The sequence below is a fragment of the Camelus ferus genome, chromosome 7 (genome assembly GCF_009834535.1).
Source record: "Camelus ferus isolate YT-003-E chromosome 7, BCGSAC_Cfer_1.0, whole genome shotgun sequence".
In the NCBI taxonomy this organism is placed as follows: domain Eukaryota; kingdom Metazoa; phylum Chordata; class Mammalia; order Artiodactyla; family Camelidae; genus Camelus; species Camelus ferus.
In genome coordinates, this window is record NC_045702.1 from 71,352,803 (window position 1) to 71,370,257 (window position 17,455).

Here is a 17,455-nt window from a genome sequence, read left to right on the forward strand (position 1 = left end):
TTCTTAGCAAGTCATGCAGTATAGTCTCCCATCACCCAGTCCATGGCATTGTAAACCATTTCAAATGATCTTCCAGACATTCTTTAAGAGAAGAGAAAACACAAAAGGAAATGGAGCAAATATCAAGAAACCTGAGAGCTGACATAATCTAGAGGATCAAGGAAGCCTTTATGAAGCGGTCCAATTTAAGTTATATTGAAATTACACTTGAGTTATGAGTGGGAGTTAGAAAAAGGCAGGAAGAATCCTGTCAGCAGGAGAAATAACATGTACAAAGGCCCTGAGGCAGAAAGGAGAAAGACAAGTTTGAAGATGTGAAAAGAAGGCCAGAAGGGAGAGAACACAAACAAAATAGGCAAATAATAATCACTGAGATTTTCTAGTGAGGTAATAGTGAGTCAGATCATGGCAGGCCTCAAGGCCGTGGTAAAAATTGTTGATTTTGTTCTAAAAGTAATGGAAAACCATTGAAGACAAGGAGAGACCTTAAAAATAGAATGATCATTATAATTTAACATCCAAACAATGAATCTTTTGAGAGTGCAAAGGGGGCACTATTAATAATTCCACTGGTAAAACAGCTAAAAACTGGGCTGTTTGGGGCAAATGAGGATGGGAATAATCCTTAAAGGCTCTTGTACACTGGTTAATTTTCCCTCTGACACTGTGCCTGGGAGTACACTATTGCCCTTCCCTGGCCAGGCTCACTGAATAGAACTTTTCCTCTCATTCCTTGTTTCACACATTTGGCAGTTTGCTTCCCCTTAGTCAATCATGCCCATCCATCAAAAAACAAAACAAAAACAAAAAAACGCAGAAAAATGGAACCTTTTACCTCTTACATGAAGCTACGTGTGACTCTCAGCTTTCACTTTCACGTAGCCTTTCTTGGACTTGCTATGATGGTTTAGTAAGTGCAGCATCACTGAGAATTTGATTATTCTCAAATTGTTTGGAATGCGTTCTCCTCTCCTCATCCTACCTCGCCCCCTTGCTCTTCAAATTCGCAAAAAAATTTGAGGGACCGAGGCATTTCTTATACTACATTTTACACTGCACAAACTCATGTGTAGGTCAAGAACATGGTAAAAGCCCAATAAATAAGTGTTTAAGTTGTGTCTTATTTGAAAAGCAAGAGGGTCTCCAATTGAGTTCACAGATTAAGGAACCCACCTTGCTTTGAATCCTGGCTATAGCCTCTTCTACTCATTACTCTGTGACCTTGGTTACATTGCTCAAATTAACTCAATTTTATGGAACAGGAAGAGTATTAAGGCCTAACACAAAGATTTTAAATGCAAATTAAATTAGTTCTTAAAGCACCTAGAGCAGTTACTCTGTTAAACCCACAAGTGGTAGCTTTTTGGGACTATTATTTTTAAGTAAATGTGGTTTTTAGTACATTCCTTCTGGTCTCACTTTGCCTTAGGAATTAGGAGCTGTAGAGTCAGCAGGCTAGTTTCACTTCTCTTATCTTTATCTGCTTGTTTGTCCTAAAGGGACAGGTGAAGTTCAGCTTCTAACTTAGTTTCAAGATAGTGAGCCTCAAGGAGAGAATGGGTCATTTAAACCCAATCTATTTAAAATTCTTCTGAGATAAGACATTCAGAAGAGGAAATTATCCTGTCAGTAGCAGTATCTCCAAGTAAAAGATATGCTAAGGATGTACTTTAAAATCTGTAGGTATACATTCTGCCAGAGGAAGAGCTGAGGCTTATGGTGAGGAAACTGTCACGGTGGGCTTAGCCAAGCAGAGTGACAGAATGTAAAGCAAGATTTGGAATTGTCATGGTGGCCTGGTATGTTCATATTTGTGTCCTCTGATGTGAGCAACTGTCTAGCCTGCTGTGATAAGAGCTCAATAAATGTGTATTGAATATATAAATTATAGCACATCATGAACTTTAAATTTAATTAATAAGCAACCATTGCATATGCTTCAAATAAAAAGAAACCCCTGGGAATTGATTTTCAATCAAGTAATCTTTTGTCTTTTTTTGAAATTTATAAAAGTCCAAAGATAATGAAGTATTCTGAGCAAATGAGTTCCCCTACTTGGTTTAACATATATGTATTATTCATGAAACAGAACCCTGGACCTTCCACCTTTCTCCACCAAGATCACATTTCTGAGCACATGAAAAAGTTCTTACTGACTTAGTCACCTCAGAAATGTTAAGATTATTAACAGAGAAAAAGGTTTATTCTTAATGTGGTTTGGATTAGAGTGTTATTTATACACAGAATATATTCTGTATATTGAACCATGTTGTAATTGTGACAGCAATATGTTGACTGTATTCAAGTGGCCCCAGAAGCTTATATTGCTAGGGTTTATATTTTGGGGGAACTTAATGTTCTCTCAGGCTTAAATTCTCAAGGCTCTCAATAGTTTCCATACAAAGAAGAGTCCATGTCAGTACATGAATTTCAGGTAAGCATATTGTGCTACAAATTTTCCCTCAGGGAACATAAGCATGGAGGGTGTTACAGTAGTTTTCCACCATAGAACTCTATAAAAATATAGATTTCAAGATAGAAGCATGCAGTAGTCTTTTTTTAACTGTTTCCCAGGAGATTTTCCCAGGGATTTAGAGACTTAGAGACCCACACTGCCCTTTGTGGGGCCACTGCCTTTTCTAATACCACGTAGTCCTAGCCAGTTTCTTCTCAATAAGTTGAGCATGTCCTGAGATACAGCTCAACTAGCTGTACCGCCAATGCTATAAAAAGGATGACATACTTATTAAGATATAAGGAAATGGAGGACAGTGCCACTCTTTGACTTGTTTAGCTGAGAGGCCAGTAACTGTGAGCTCCTTCTCCCACTGTCGCTAAATCATTGTCAGTCATTTTCTCTAACTGTAGCCAAATGATTGAATCATTCATTGACTTAAGTTGGATTTACATCAAACGGAAATGATGGATCCTTCAGTCATTCTTTTTATAGGTAAATGTCCTGTATTCTTTGAACTCATCTCTTATTCTAAAAAATAAGTAAGAAGTTCATTTTGGGTTTTTTTGTTTGTTTGTTTTTCCCAAGCCCTAAAGTTCAATTATGGATAACTAACAGCAATTTAAATAGTACTTAAAAAAAAATAGCCTCAGCTTCTAAGCTTTTAACAGAGGCACTTCTAAAGTAAATCTTCCTTGGTTAACAGCTGTCAACTGTCAATGAGCTATAGGTAATTAAATTTTAAGATAGCTTTATGGCCCAGAAAAAGAGATAAAATCTTTGGACCAGAAAGGTCTTAAGTTAATGCAGTTATTTCTCCCTCTGGTATTTGAATTAATGCAAGAAATTATTTTATAATGAAACAGGTAAAGAGGAGAACTGCCAATCTTTGTTACTTGCAAGTGAAATTTAGTTGAGGCTGTTTTCCCAGCTCAGATCACAATTTTGGTTTTGTTTCAGTGTATATTAGGAAGAAAAGGCAAAAGAAAAAAAAAACCAAAAAACATTTTGGGGAAAAAAATCCAAACTAAACAAACCATGGTAGAAAGGGTGAGAAAGTGGTAGTTAGGGGCTATGAACACTAGAAAGATGTATCAGTAAGGATTTCAACAAAAGGAAATGAAAACCTCAATTCAAGCTGCCTAAAAAACGCTTTTTTTTTTAAATCATATATAACAGAAGTAGTCCAGTAATAGAGCAGTTCCACGGTTAGTTCAGATACTAAATGATTTCTCAGAGGACTGTTTTTTTTTTCCCCCGGATTTCTGCTTGCCATTCTCAGAGAGCAATCTTTTTGGTAGCAGCAACCGCTGAAAGTATCATATGCTCACATACCGAAGACCAGAGTAGAAAAAGAAATCACCTCTTTTTTGTGCCAATTTTTAAGACACAAGAAACCTCTTCTAGTAAATTTGCAGAAGGCTTCCCTTTAAATCTCACTGACCAAAATTAGTCACATGGCCACATTTTAGTCACTCACTGACTAGGGAGATGGGACCACTATGATTAGCACAGACCAGCTCTGCCAGCAAGAAAGAAAAAGAAAATATCTGTTAGACAAAGGGTAAATGAAGTCTGCTGAAAGGAGCACATTTATCCTCTACTGTGTGCTGGTGGAAAATCCTTTGAGTTAGTATTAATATGACCAATTTATAGATCAGAAAATAAAAACCTGGGAGAAATGAGGTAGCTTTCTTAAAATAACAGATTTAGTAAGTGATGAAACTGGGATTTCAACTCAGAACTGTCTGACTCCAATTCTGTACTCTCTCCACAATATTGCACTGTTGTCTGCACATCATGACTCATCTTGAGTTTCAATTTCAGAGCTACTCTTTCTGAATCTTACAATCAGTGCATCTCTGTGCTTTGCTTTTCACTTTAGATTTTCTCTTCCTCAAATCTTCTACTTAGAACTTCCTCAGAGCTATCTACTCTCAGAGTGTCACATAATTCATGAGAAGAATTGGAACTCTCTCCCTGAAGACATGATATTTCTAATGGCAAATTAGTTATCCGATTTTACATGTTTGTGAAACATTTCTGCTTTGATTTGAATTTAATCTATCAACACTTAAGTAATCTCTTTACCAAAGAAATTTCCCTTTCAAATCTCCCATTTATCCCTCTTCTTAGTTTACAACGTTACAAGATGATTACCGTTTCCTTTTGCCGCAAAACCAACTTGACATAAATTCATTCCAAATCCTTTAGATGTCCCTCATACCAACTCTTCCTTTCTATTTTTAGGATATTAAATCTTTATCAAATCATATCTGGAACAGCATCTCTTAGTTTTCTAGTCTCACATACTCCAAAATTACCCTTCACACTCAAGTTATTTTTCTTAAAAATGATCTATTATTTTACTATTGTACTCAAATAACCTGAATAGATGCCACATGTGAAAAAGAAGTATTATATATGTTAATAAGTATAAATCAGACAATCTAGTCTCCATATTTTCTCCTGTGTAAAGAATCGTTCTTACTTTGCTGGCTGAAGCTTGATGTCCTATCCCAAGTCGTAATAGTAGGTAACCCATGTAACCCACATCACTGTAGGACAGATGCTTTTTTAAGCTTTGACGTATATTAATTAAGCCTCACAACACCCTTGTGTTGTAGGAACTATTATTGTCCTGACTTTACAAATGAAGACACTGGAGTACAGAGGGATAAAGTCACTTGCCGAGTACATATAGAAATGAAATAGCAGAACCAGAATTCAAACTCCAGTGGTTGGACTCCAAATACTCTGAACTCAGTCACATTCTGCTTCTTTAGTCTGTGTATTTCACTGGAGAGTTATTTATTCCAGAGGTATTTGTTGAACATCTATTCTGCATGCAACCTATACCCTATAATCAATGTTTTACAGAAAAAATATGCAACCCTGAATCTCCTTCATAGGATGAAAAGCAAGCTGTATAAAACTCTGTATTTTAGGCAAAATCAAGGAGGCCTGTGTTTTCTCCAACCTTTAAGTGACATTTGTTGCATTTTACATTCTCTCTCATGTTCTAAGCTCTTGGGTTTTTTTTTCCCTGTTTCAGCAGTGACCTCTGGTCTGGCAGGGGCTGAAAAGTTATCCTAAACAACATTCCTGTACCCATTTTTGCTCTCCTCATGAAGGAAGCTGTTCTAGTTTCTGGGCCAGTGGCACCATGGCTGCCAACTGCATCACCTGTCTGTATATGATACCTAGTGAGGCTCAGTAACTAGGTTAGCATGCTGCACAGTGCTCGACATCTCAAATCCTTCATTTCCAAAGATCTGTCATCTAGTCTGTTATTAAACAATATTTCAATGTCTTTTGTTCTTGTCTCCTCTCATGATTTACTTCTCAAGATTCTTTGGAAATACTTTTCTAACTTGTTAATGGTTTCTTCCACATAAAAAATCTTGTGGGCAGAATATCAGACACTATGATTTAAGATCATATGTTAGTAATTGTAGGAATCTAGCTCCTTAAATTTAAAAAAAAAGAAAAAAGGAAAATATTCATCTATATTTTTCTAATTTAATGGCTTGTCTATAATTAATGATTCAAACTTGATAATACTAATAGTCATAATTATTAGAATTGATTGAATACTTTTTCTGTCACTCATTCCAAATATTTTCATGTATTAATTCAATTGATTTCCTTAGGGACTCTCAGTAGAAGATAGAATTATTGTTGCTTTTTACAGGTGAAGAAATTAAGGCACCGAGCGGTGAAGTAACTTGTTCAATGTCGCAGAAGTTCGGTGTCACAGTCTGGTTTCATAATCACTATGCTACTCTCACAGTATTTTCAGATTATTGGCTAGATTTAACACCACTTGAAGGGTATGGTGACAGACATTCTGAACTGGTGTACCCAGAAAGCAGGTTAAGTCTGTTATTTTTCTGTCTTCACACATGGGGCTCACAGACTATGGTTCATGGTTGCCTATAAGAATTCTTATAATTTTCAATTTTGGTTTAAGTTAAACCACAGCCCTATCAGAATTTCTACAAATGTCTTTGTGATTCAATGACTAAAAATTTAGAAATAGTTTATTATTGAAAGAGTAATCCCTGAAAGCAGACTCTTTCATAGAATTTGTCACTCTCTTAAGGTCATAATCAAAAGAACAAAGAAATTGTGAACCATTTGAATGGAGAAGTCTTAAATTGTGCACAGGAGCATTTTTGACTGGAAAGAAGCTTAAATCTGCCATAATGATTATTGATTTTTTTTATTATCTTGGAGCATTTATTATTGATTTAAGTTAAACCACAGCCCTATCAGAATTTTAAGATAATAAATGATACATTTATTATCTTGAAAATTCAGCTATACAGGCACATGTTCAATGCAAAAGAATTTAAATGAACATGAGTCAGTGATCATTGAAAATCTAAATATTCAGAACATCTAAAATTCATATTTCATATTTTTCTTTTTATATACACAGGCATATTGTAATTTAAATGGCATTGCCTTCTAAATGATGTGTAATAGAAAACAGTATGTTTGTTTTCAAGTAATTTAGAGAAAAATATATTAAACTAGCTAGAGTTATGTTGAGGAAGTCAGGTAAATATTTTAGGGTTAAATATTATAACCCTAAATTTATGACTGTATTGAATCCAACAATAAAACACTAAGACAGACTAGGAAGATAGTCACACTGTCATTGCTTTTGTTGTTTGTTCAGTCTACTCAGTATATTTATCTGTTTGATTTATTTTAACTAGTTTTGAGCTGATGACAGCCAGAAAAAAAAACTGAGTTTAGATCTTTGCAAAATGTGAATAATTTTGTAATCAAATAGTACTACTATAAGCTTTAACATTGCATTTATTGATTTGTGTTTTAATTCAGCATAGAGACACTAGCTCTCCACTAGCATAACTATTTTTAAATTGATTTATTGTAGGAGGAAAATATATCTTGACTTTTTTGATAAGTATTTCTATAATATAACTTGCATTAATATAATAATTCAAGATACTCAGTTTTCACTTGTGCTGTTCATTATTTCAGAACTTCGAGAAACCAAGACTTCTGAATACTTCAGCCTATCCCACCATCCATTAGACTACAGGATATTATTAATGGATGAAGATCAGGACCGGATATATGTGGGCAGCAAAGATCACATTCTTTCCTTGAATATTAACAACATAAGTCAAGAACCTTTGAGTGTAAGTTTATCATTTTCATGAGGGCAACGTTGACCTCTTGGGTGCCTTTTTACTCAAAAATTTCAAATACAATGAATAAAATACGTATTTCATTAAAACAATAGAAAATACAGACCACATGTCAATAAATAGTTTAAAATTAGCACTTATTTCCTGGACTTAAAATATAGTCAGTTCAGTTCTCCATGTCAAGTTTCTTGTTTTTAACCATCTAAAACCTGAAGCTAAGTGAGAAAACGCTTCCTGTGCATACATTTGTAGAAAGGAAAAAGAGAAGCACAGAGAATAGTACAAAAAAATGGTCAGATTGAAAGGACAGCCCACCCTGTCATGTTTGTAATCCAAGAAGGTCTTGAAAAGAATACAATTATTACATTCACTGTTCTTTGAACAAGTGTGGCCAATACAGTTGACCCTTGAACAGCTGTAGGTTTGAACTTCAGAGGTCCACTTACATTCAGACTTTTTCAGTAGTAAATACTACAGTACTACACAATCCACAGTTGGTTGAATCTTTGGATGCGGAACTGAAATATGGAGGAACCATGGATACTGAGGTCCAACTATAAATTATACATGGAATTTTGATTGTGCAGAGTTTCGGTGTCCCTAACCCCCGAGATATTCAAGTGTCAGCTGTATTTATCATTCTATTTTACAACAAGGAAACAAATTGGGCTTCATTGGAGTGAAGAAATAAGAGTAAGTGAATTATAAATTTATTACAGTAAGGAGTCTTCTGAATTTATTATTTTAAAAATGGGCTACAGGTTGACAATTAAAAAAAAAAATCACCACAAGACCTGACCCAAGACTGCAGTGACTTAAAAAATGCTAGCACCGGATGTCAGAGAGGGAATCTCTTGGCTTTTATCCAAGTTATTTTCACTGATGAAGTACCTAGTTTGAAGTAAATCTACCAGCCCAGCTGTGTGATTTACAAAAAAATCTGAAATAGCAGTATAAATATAAATACATTGTCATATAAGCAGTTGGGAAAAGTGTACTATAAATCAGAAAGAGGGAAATACACATTATATTGTGCACATTAATAATTTCCTTATTTTAAAATTGTACCATTAGTAAATGGGCACATATTATAGAAGGGCTTATTAAAGGAAAAATTCATGGAGTAAACAAAAACATAATTGTTAGAATAAAGTAATAAAATCTTTATTAACTTGAATTCATCAAATGAAAGAAGAAAGAATTTTGAAATATAAACATTGAAATAACTTAAAGAAATCAGTTAGCATAAAATAAATTAAGAGCATTGAGCTGTCATATATACAAGTGAGATTATGCAACCTTTGTTTTCCTTTCTGAGCAGGTTTTCTGGCCGGCATCTGCAGTCAAAGTCGAAGAGTGCAAAATGGCTGGCAAAGATCCCACAGTGAGTGTTTAAAAAAAAAAAAACCTAAAACTTAAATATTTGGTCTTTGAATCCATGTACTTTGAGTGCAGCCAACAGTGAGACAAAGGGTGTTGGTGTTTTAAATCCTCTGTTGGACACATGGTAAAAAATGTAAATGCAAAGTGATTGGAACTCTTAAACACTGTAACTTAAAAATTCCTGACTGTGTAAAAATTTCCTGCTTTGCTTCCATTTATTACATCCTGCCACTTTTCATGATGGATCTCAGTAATAACCCCTGTTCGAAGTGGATCCAACCTGCAGAATTCTCAGCAGGCTGCTGAAATAATGATAATTCAAGTGTCTGGAGTAGCTCCCAGATACCTTGTGGGCTTTTCCAAAGAAAGACTCTCGGCAAAAGGTTAGTGGTTAGCCAGCACATTCCAGAGGCATAAATCACCAAGAGTGACTGGTATCTTTGTTAATTAAAAATAACCACAGAAACAAAAATCAAGGCAGATATAAATATCAATAAGTGTTTAGTGTGCAACACTTTTACAAAATGTATTCCTTTAGGTAAGATTCCATATTGAGTCAAGAAATAAATCTGTATTGATTTCTACAAATGATTTGCTGAAATTGACACATTAAATTATTCTTGAATATTATAAAAAATGCATAAAACATCTTTAATGTGCACAGGTCATTCAGTGTTTATAATGAAGCATATATTTCATTTCAGCCTCTAGTCTCAAATAACATAGTGAAACAAAGTATCAAAATCACCCACTCTTACACAAATAATTTGGTAAAGAAGTTTCTTCATTCATTCTTTCAATTATTCATTTAACAAATATTGATTACACACCTATTATGTGTCTGGTACAGTGTTAATTGTTAGCAACATAATTTGTGCCAAAATAGACGCAGTTCTGGCTCTCATCAACTTCATTACCTTGTGAGAGGAGTCAATATTAATCAAATGAGCATGGAAATGCATATAATACAGGTATGAGACTGAAATACGATAATTGGGTAGAAAAACCAGTAAATACACACATATAAATACAATGAAGTCTAATGTCATAACAAATCATGGCATGGATTTAGTGTCAAAAATGTTGACTAAACACTTACCAGTATAAGCATAGAGGTAAGACATGCTGATTTCAGGGATGAAGGCTGTGAACTGAGCCTTGGTCGTGAGTGTTTCACAGGTTCATCAAGTTGGTTCAAGCAAGGAAAAGACTAGTCCTTGTGGAAGGAGGAAGTGTGGATATGAAACTTTTATTTTTATTGACTCTTAACAGTCCAGGTACAACATTCTAAAAAAAGCCTGGCTTAAGGCAGGGCCAGAAAAGACTCTGAGTGTAGGATTTCTGGGTTTCACTGGAGGGTGTTCTGGCAAGAGTGCTCACCAAGAGTGACTCAACTTAGGGTTTCACTGTTTTAGTTTCATAATTCACCTTATAAGAGAAATTTTAAAGCGGGCAGAAGGAGCTCACAGGATCATATTTGCTACCCACAGGATCTGCTGGACCACAATCAGGAAGGGAAAAAACCCAGAAAAACATGGAGGAAACATTAAAAAGAGTACATTACAATTGCCTTCTAGGGAACTGATAGCAGAGTGAAGTATAATGTTGTGGAAACGATGCTTTCCTTTGGTCCTCTGAAGCTATTATTTCAATAATTATGCATGAATTAAACTGTTTTCTTTCATTCTCTAATGTAGGGATTTTTTCCCATTGATGTATATGTGATCATGTCTTGCCTTTTGCCACAATAATATCCCATGGCTATAATTACTGGTTTTAATTGTTCAAAACTTTTTTATTTCCCATTCATACAAACTGCCCCAGGCAGAATACACAGGATTTAGATACCTTTGCGTATTCTCTTTCCAAAAATTGCTGTTGATTTTCTGAAGAATCTTAGCCAAGTCATTTGATTTCTTTCTCCCTTTGGCAAAGTAGAAATTCTCTGTTATTTGCTTTCTTACAATTAAAGGTCATTAGATGGAATCTTCAATATATGCTCATGTTTTCACATAGCTTTGTCATGCTGTAATATCATTCATGGATATCTTTATATTCTGACATAGAGCCAATTAGTATACATAACAGAGGTAACTGGTGGAGGGTTCTGTTGTAGTACAGCCGACGTTGTTGGATCCTGGGAAATAATAACCAAATCAACTCTTTTAATTATATGTTCTGTCTATGCAAGAGAAGAGATTGTTGACAAATTTACCTTATTTCATCCATGTGAAGTACTTACAAATAAGTGTCTTTTAATCAGGTAGAAAAATGATGCTAAATAGAAGTTCTGCAGGACAATATTTTCATTACAATTCTCAGTGAAACCAAATATTTAAGAATGTCGTAACTCTTTGGAATAAGTATCATCTAATTACTTAATATTTACTTTTTTAAGTGCAGGGATTGAATATTTTAATTTGCAAAAATTGATTGGTTATTGTGAAGAAACCAGGGGTGAATAAGACGGAGTTCCTACCTTTAAGAGTCTTTACAATATACTGGAGTGGGCCAGGTGTTGTTCTAAGTGTTTTATTTTCATCTTCATGACAATGCTACAAGATGGACAATATTGTCATTATCACATTTTTAAGATAAAGAAACCGAGTCACTAACAAAGTGAGGAACTTACCCTAAGCTGCACTGCTAGCAAATGGGAGGCCACTGTCTAACTCAGGCACATATGGTTCTAGATCTTGTGTTTTTAGCTGATAAAACATGCTACCTCTCTAGGGACAATATGATAAATGGTGAGGATACACACAAAAGACAAAGAAAAAATACAGCTGGAATATTTAGGAAAGGCTTGATAGATTTGGTGGCAACTATTGTAGATCTTACGTTAACTTTTCCCCTTATTTTATTTCACTGATGCTGAAATTGAAATAAGTTTTACCCTTTTGCTCTTTCAGCCTTTGATATGAGCTTCATATAATTCTCTTCTTGTTTGATTATCTTCCCATCTTTTTAGGCTGGGAATCATCTACTCATCCTTTCAAGTGACAGTGCAGATGACAATTCTCTGGAGAGTCTTCTGTTGCCACCCAGGACTGGGTTAGCTGTCCCTCCCTGTGTGTGCACCTGAAACACTCTAGATCTTATTTCAGTGCATTTTTAGTGATGAGAAATGCCATGCAGTGTCATTATCTCCAGTGCCCAGATACGTACCTAGGCACTTCATAAAATTTAATTAAGATCTGGAAAAATAGACATGGAAGCAGCAGGTGGTTATCACAGGTTGAGGGTAGGACACACTGGATAATGAATTTATTAATGCCTTGAGATTAATAAAATTTATAGTAAATTTATTATGCACCATTTTTAGAAGTACATTTTGGTTAAATTAATTTTTTTTGCTTTTTATATATTGTATTAATCATCTACTAAGCAAAGCATAGAACTAGTGACAAATTCCATACTTCTATAACAATTGAACAAAAAGAAAACACTGAATCAAACATCTCTTATTCCTTTAGATTTTTTTACTTATATTAAATTTTAATTAAAGTTGTAAAAATAGCACTCAGTTACTAGAAAATAATTCAATAAATTTAAATTTTGATCCCAGGTAATATATATCATAATACTATAATAAACTAATGTTTATAAAGAAAATAACTTATCATGGTAGAAATATAGCTTATTTTCTACCTCAGCTAAACAGAGTATAACCTACTTCCCATTTCCCTCTCTGCTCCTATTTATTCACATTCCTACATGCTCCATTTATTTCTAAATGTTAATATTTTATTCATACTGTAAATAAACTGAGCTTAAACAATAGCACATGCTGTCAAACATATTCATTGAGATAGGGCATAATGAATGTGCTAAGTAAATACTGTACGAGATCATTGAAAAATTAAGCAGGGTTACATATATTTAGACATATATACATTACATATACACAATGTCAAACTTGATTTATTAATTGTAGAATATCAGTTTCCCTATTTCTGTGACCAGGAGATCCTAAATTACTTGAAAGTATATTTTCTTTAGGAATACATTTATCAAAATACCTTGATTTATTCCCCAGCCCAAGAAGTATAGGCCAAGAAGAAAAAAATAAGAGTTTTTTTCCCCCATTGTATAGTATGGACCACAAAGAGTCAATATTTTTAAAGCCCTATTCACCTGAGCTCCAGGATATATTTTTGAAAACATCTATTTATAAATTATTTAACTGACACCTGTTCAATACAGAAACATTTGAAGGCCTAGAAAAGCATGTAGAAAGCAACAGAGAACAATCTCTTATTAGCTCTCTGACCCTGAAGACTTAACCTCTCTGTGCCTCATTTTTCTTTGCTGTATAATAGACATATGCATAATACCTACCTTATTGGGATGGTAAGAAGATTAATGAATTAGTATTTGCAAAGAGCTTAGAATAGTACATAGCACATGGTAAGCACACACTGTTAAGTAAATAAAATAAATTATACTACTCAAACTTAATAAATTAAAAATTTGGGGTATATTCTTCTAGCATTTTATTATATGACATATATATGTAAATAAATAAAATGGTATTATATTCTACATAATGTTAGCAGCCTGAATTTTTATTTAGCATTATACCTTGAAATAGTTTTGAAAGAGAATTAAATAATAAAAAGAAAGCATCAGGGAACTGAATTTCACGAAAGTCTCATTCCCCAAACTTTTCAAAGGGTGTCTACTATGAACAGGACCTGAACTAAGCTCTATGCAAGACAAATTCCCTGTTCATAGGGAATTTTCTATACTGACAGTTGGACTTGAAAATACATATGGAAGAATCTAAGATCTAACATTGTGTATATTTATTATGTGTCAGTCATTATTCTGAGTGCTTTAGTAGTTTACTACTTACAGCAAATATTATCATCATCATTTACAGATAAAAAGAATGAAGCACAGAGAGACTAAGTAAATGTCTCAATTTCAAACACCTAGTCAAAGATAAAGCCAGCGTTTGAACCAGGTCATTTGGCTCTGAGATTTGTATACTAAAAATCACTCTTTACCACCCATCTGAAGACTATGGCATGTCGATAGTCCAATTCTAATTGCCTCTCTGGTTTCATCACACAGTAATCATTTATCCCCTGAAGGCACTATTCCTGCAAGTAAATCCTGCACTGTCGTGCCTTCAGTTTTTTGTTCATGCACTGTTTTCTATTGGAATGTCTCGTATGCTTTTTCCTGTCAAAATCTCTAGCTTATTCTGTGAGTTCCCGCTCAAATGGCACCCTCTCTCAAACCTTTACACCCTAGCACCATTACTCACTTTCTTGTCTTTCCTTCTGTAGCACATTTTGAAAAACAACCCTATTATAGCATCTACTACAGTCTGATGCATTATGCTCTCCTTTCTCTGACAACAGGAGTTGAATCTTTTCATTTCAGTGTTGTTAGCACCATATACGTGCTTGCACAGAATGAGTTCAGTAAATAAATATTTGATGGTTGGAATTGCACGGTTGCAATGGTCTAGGTCAGAAATAACGTGAACAGAAACTAAGACAGCACAATGGAAGTGGAAAGGACTTAGAAAATTATTTTAAATAATTAAATCAATTGATTAGTCTTTCCTTTTGTATTTTTCTCTGTGAGGAGGCTTGAAGGGGCACGCTAAGCATCATCAGATAATGTGCTGGAGGGTAGCCATGATTCAGGCCCCAGCTGTGCTGCTTACTAAACCTAGAACATTTCATTTAACCTCTTTGGGACTCAATTTCCTCATCGCTAAAATGGGACTAATACTTTAATTGGAACATTGCTGTGAGGATTAAAAACAACTAACTAAAGGATTAAGAGCTCTGTAAATACTGATAACTGTTATAAAAGCTTCCCTGTGATAACTATGGATTCCTCGCCCAATGACAAATTATTAAAGTGGTTAAAAGTACAAGATTCAATGTTAGACACATCTGTGTTTGAAAATCTACTTTACCTGTTTCAAGCTACATGACCTCAGGCAAGTCAGCTAAATAAGATCTAATTTTTTTATTTTTCTAAAAGGGTTCAAGTTGAAAAACTGGATTGAGTATAAAGTCCCTAAGTAGCATGTACTTTGGTCAATAAATGTGTGTCTATAAAGGTAACAAATCAAACTTCCTGAGAAGTAAAAGAGGTTAAATATATAAAATCATTATACTAATGTTTAACACATAATACATTTTCAAAAATATTAGCCACAGTAAGCATATATATAATGTATGTAGATTTAAACATATACATAAAACAAGTATAATCTGTATTTGAAATGAAAAAGACATATTAGTGACTTCTTTCATTTTACTAATACCAATAATTCATGATGGTAAACTGTCTACAAAACTCAAGATGAAACAGACATAGCCTATTATTAATTAATAGAATTGGATTGAATTCATGTTCTATGGGAAAATATTAAATACAGAATCCCAGTATGGCCAAACTTGAATGCAAAAAAAATAATAAAGACAACTCTCATTGCTCACAGATACTCTTAACATAGATATACTATGTACACATCACACTTCATCTGTGCTTTTTGTTCAGAGAAACACATTTCATCTGCAGTTATGTAGTCAATTTCCAGGTACCTCTACAAACAGGTGTCAAGATACAGTAATGCTATAATAAAAATTCTTAATGTCTTAAAATAAAAATGAATTATATAATCTGGTCTGTAAGGATTAATTTCTTTGACAGCAGAGTTGATTGATTATTTGATAATAAAAATTCATAATAGAAACTATGAAATTACTACATATGAAAATAAGCATATATTTACTGGCAAGTAAGGAGAAAATGATGAAAAAATATAAAATAATGTTGACTTTAAACTAAATTTCTGTTTTAGCCAAGTTTTTTCTTTTTCACTTTTCTAATAATATAAATAGTAAATGTGCATTATTAAAAAATTAGTAAAATACATGATACCTAGAAGAGAAAAAATATATATTGTCTGACCCATGAGAAATCCACTGTTACATTTTGACATCTTTCTTTTTAAAAAATTTAGCCTCTAATTTATAACATTATTTTTAATAATGTTCTTTGCTAGAAAAATTACTTTGTGAAGGAATCAGTCTTCAATCTCAGGCTTGATTAATTTGTAGTCAGTAAAGGATAGGGGGCCTCGCAAATGTAGAACATGCAGTGACTAATTCAGTCACAGAGATTTGGTGCTAACTGCATTTAGTGCTAACCATGTTTATCTATTTCTGCAAGGTCGTCATAATCAACTAGTAATTACCGTAATTATTTTTTATTTCCTTGAATTAATAAATGACAACCTTTCCAGTGGTTGGACTAGGAGCAGGTGAGAAAGTAGTTTTAGAAGAAAAGAAGATATTTTAGGGGATCAAGGGCAGAGAGATCATGATTCTGTTATTTTTCACAGAAAGCATCAATACTAACATTTTGTTTAAAGTTTGCTTTATTTACCAATTATGAAAGCCAGTAGTGTTTGCCACTGTGTAGTAATGATAATGTAGAACCTGTATAATCACAGTTTCATTCAAAACATGTTTATAGAACATGTGTGTATGTAATGTTTTAAGGAAAATTTGAGGGAACAATTTGGTGTACTTTTCAATTTCTGAACTTTCTCAGGTAAAGTTCATAAAGTTTCAGAACATAGGAACTTACATAATACATAAAATACTGAAATATGAAAGGGACATATCACTTTTCTCATTGATTTAAGTTAGACTACCTTCCTCCTGAAATAAACCAATGGAATAAACTATGTTGTTCTCTTATTATCTCCTAACAATAATTAAAAAGTTAGAGCAGAAAGAAAAATGTATAACAAAGTATTACAGTAATACTTAGAAACAGCAATAAAAGTCATTGGGTTACTAACTGTTTATTTATCTATTCTTTTAGCATGGCTGTGGGAACTTCGTCCGTGTAATTCAGGCTTTCAACCGCACTCATTTGTATGTTTGTGGGAGTGGTGCTTTCAGCCCAGTCTGTACTTATTTGAACAGAGGGAGGAGATCAGAGGTAAGTGTAACAATTTTTCATTCTTTGTTTGATGTTAGTGTCAAAGGTTTCTGCAAACTGTATTTTAGACTAAAAACTTGGAAATATCATTAATAGCCATAAAAAAGTTTCAAGTCCTTTCACCACAAAATATATTACATATGTCTCCTGTCTGCCAAGTTACTTAAGTGTAGCCTTTTGCATATATGTATATATAAAATATATGTCTGAATGGAAAAGCTGCAGAAGATAAAGGAAAAAAAATGGTGTAATTTCATAATTACTTAGAACGCAATTGATAACATTTGCTCCAAATTATAGAAAGATTGTAGTATAAACTCACTTTCTCAAATCTATTTTCCTAATTCTTATTTATCTTTCTTATTTATCTTTCAAATTTGGCTAAATTGTATGAGCTACACAGCTGTAAGAGTTGTGTAAAGCAGGACGGCAAGTGCCTTTGCTG

At 33.7% G+C, this 17,455-nt stretch overlaps 1 protein-coding gene and 1 long non-coding RNA gene across 2 annotated transcripts in view; one reads left to right on the forward strand and one right to left on the reverse strand.

Moving 5' to 3' along the window:
- Window positions 1-10,331, reverse strand: part of LOC116665016 — a 63,827-nt gene extending 53,496 nt beyond the window's left edge. The window contains exon 1 of the long non-coding RNA XR_004321596.1: window positions 10,124-10,331. This is a non-coding gene — a long non-coding RNA (uncharacterized LOC116665016). The remainder of the gene's footprint in view (window positions 1-10,123) is intronic.
- Window positions 1-17,455, forward strand: part of SEMA3C (semaphorin 3C) — a 153,208-nt gene that overhangs the window by 68,747 nt on the left and 67,006 nt on the right. The window contains exons 3-5 of the mRNA XM_006188369.3: window positions 7,472-7,632; window positions 8,963-9,025; window positions 16,891-17,010. Of these exons, the coding sequence (XP_006188431.1) occupies window positions 7,472-7,632; window positions 8,963-9,025; window positions 16,891-17,010 (344 nt within the window). The remainder of the gene's footprint in view (window positions 1-7,471; window positions 7,633-8,962; window positions 9,026-16,890; window positions 17,011-17,455) is intronic.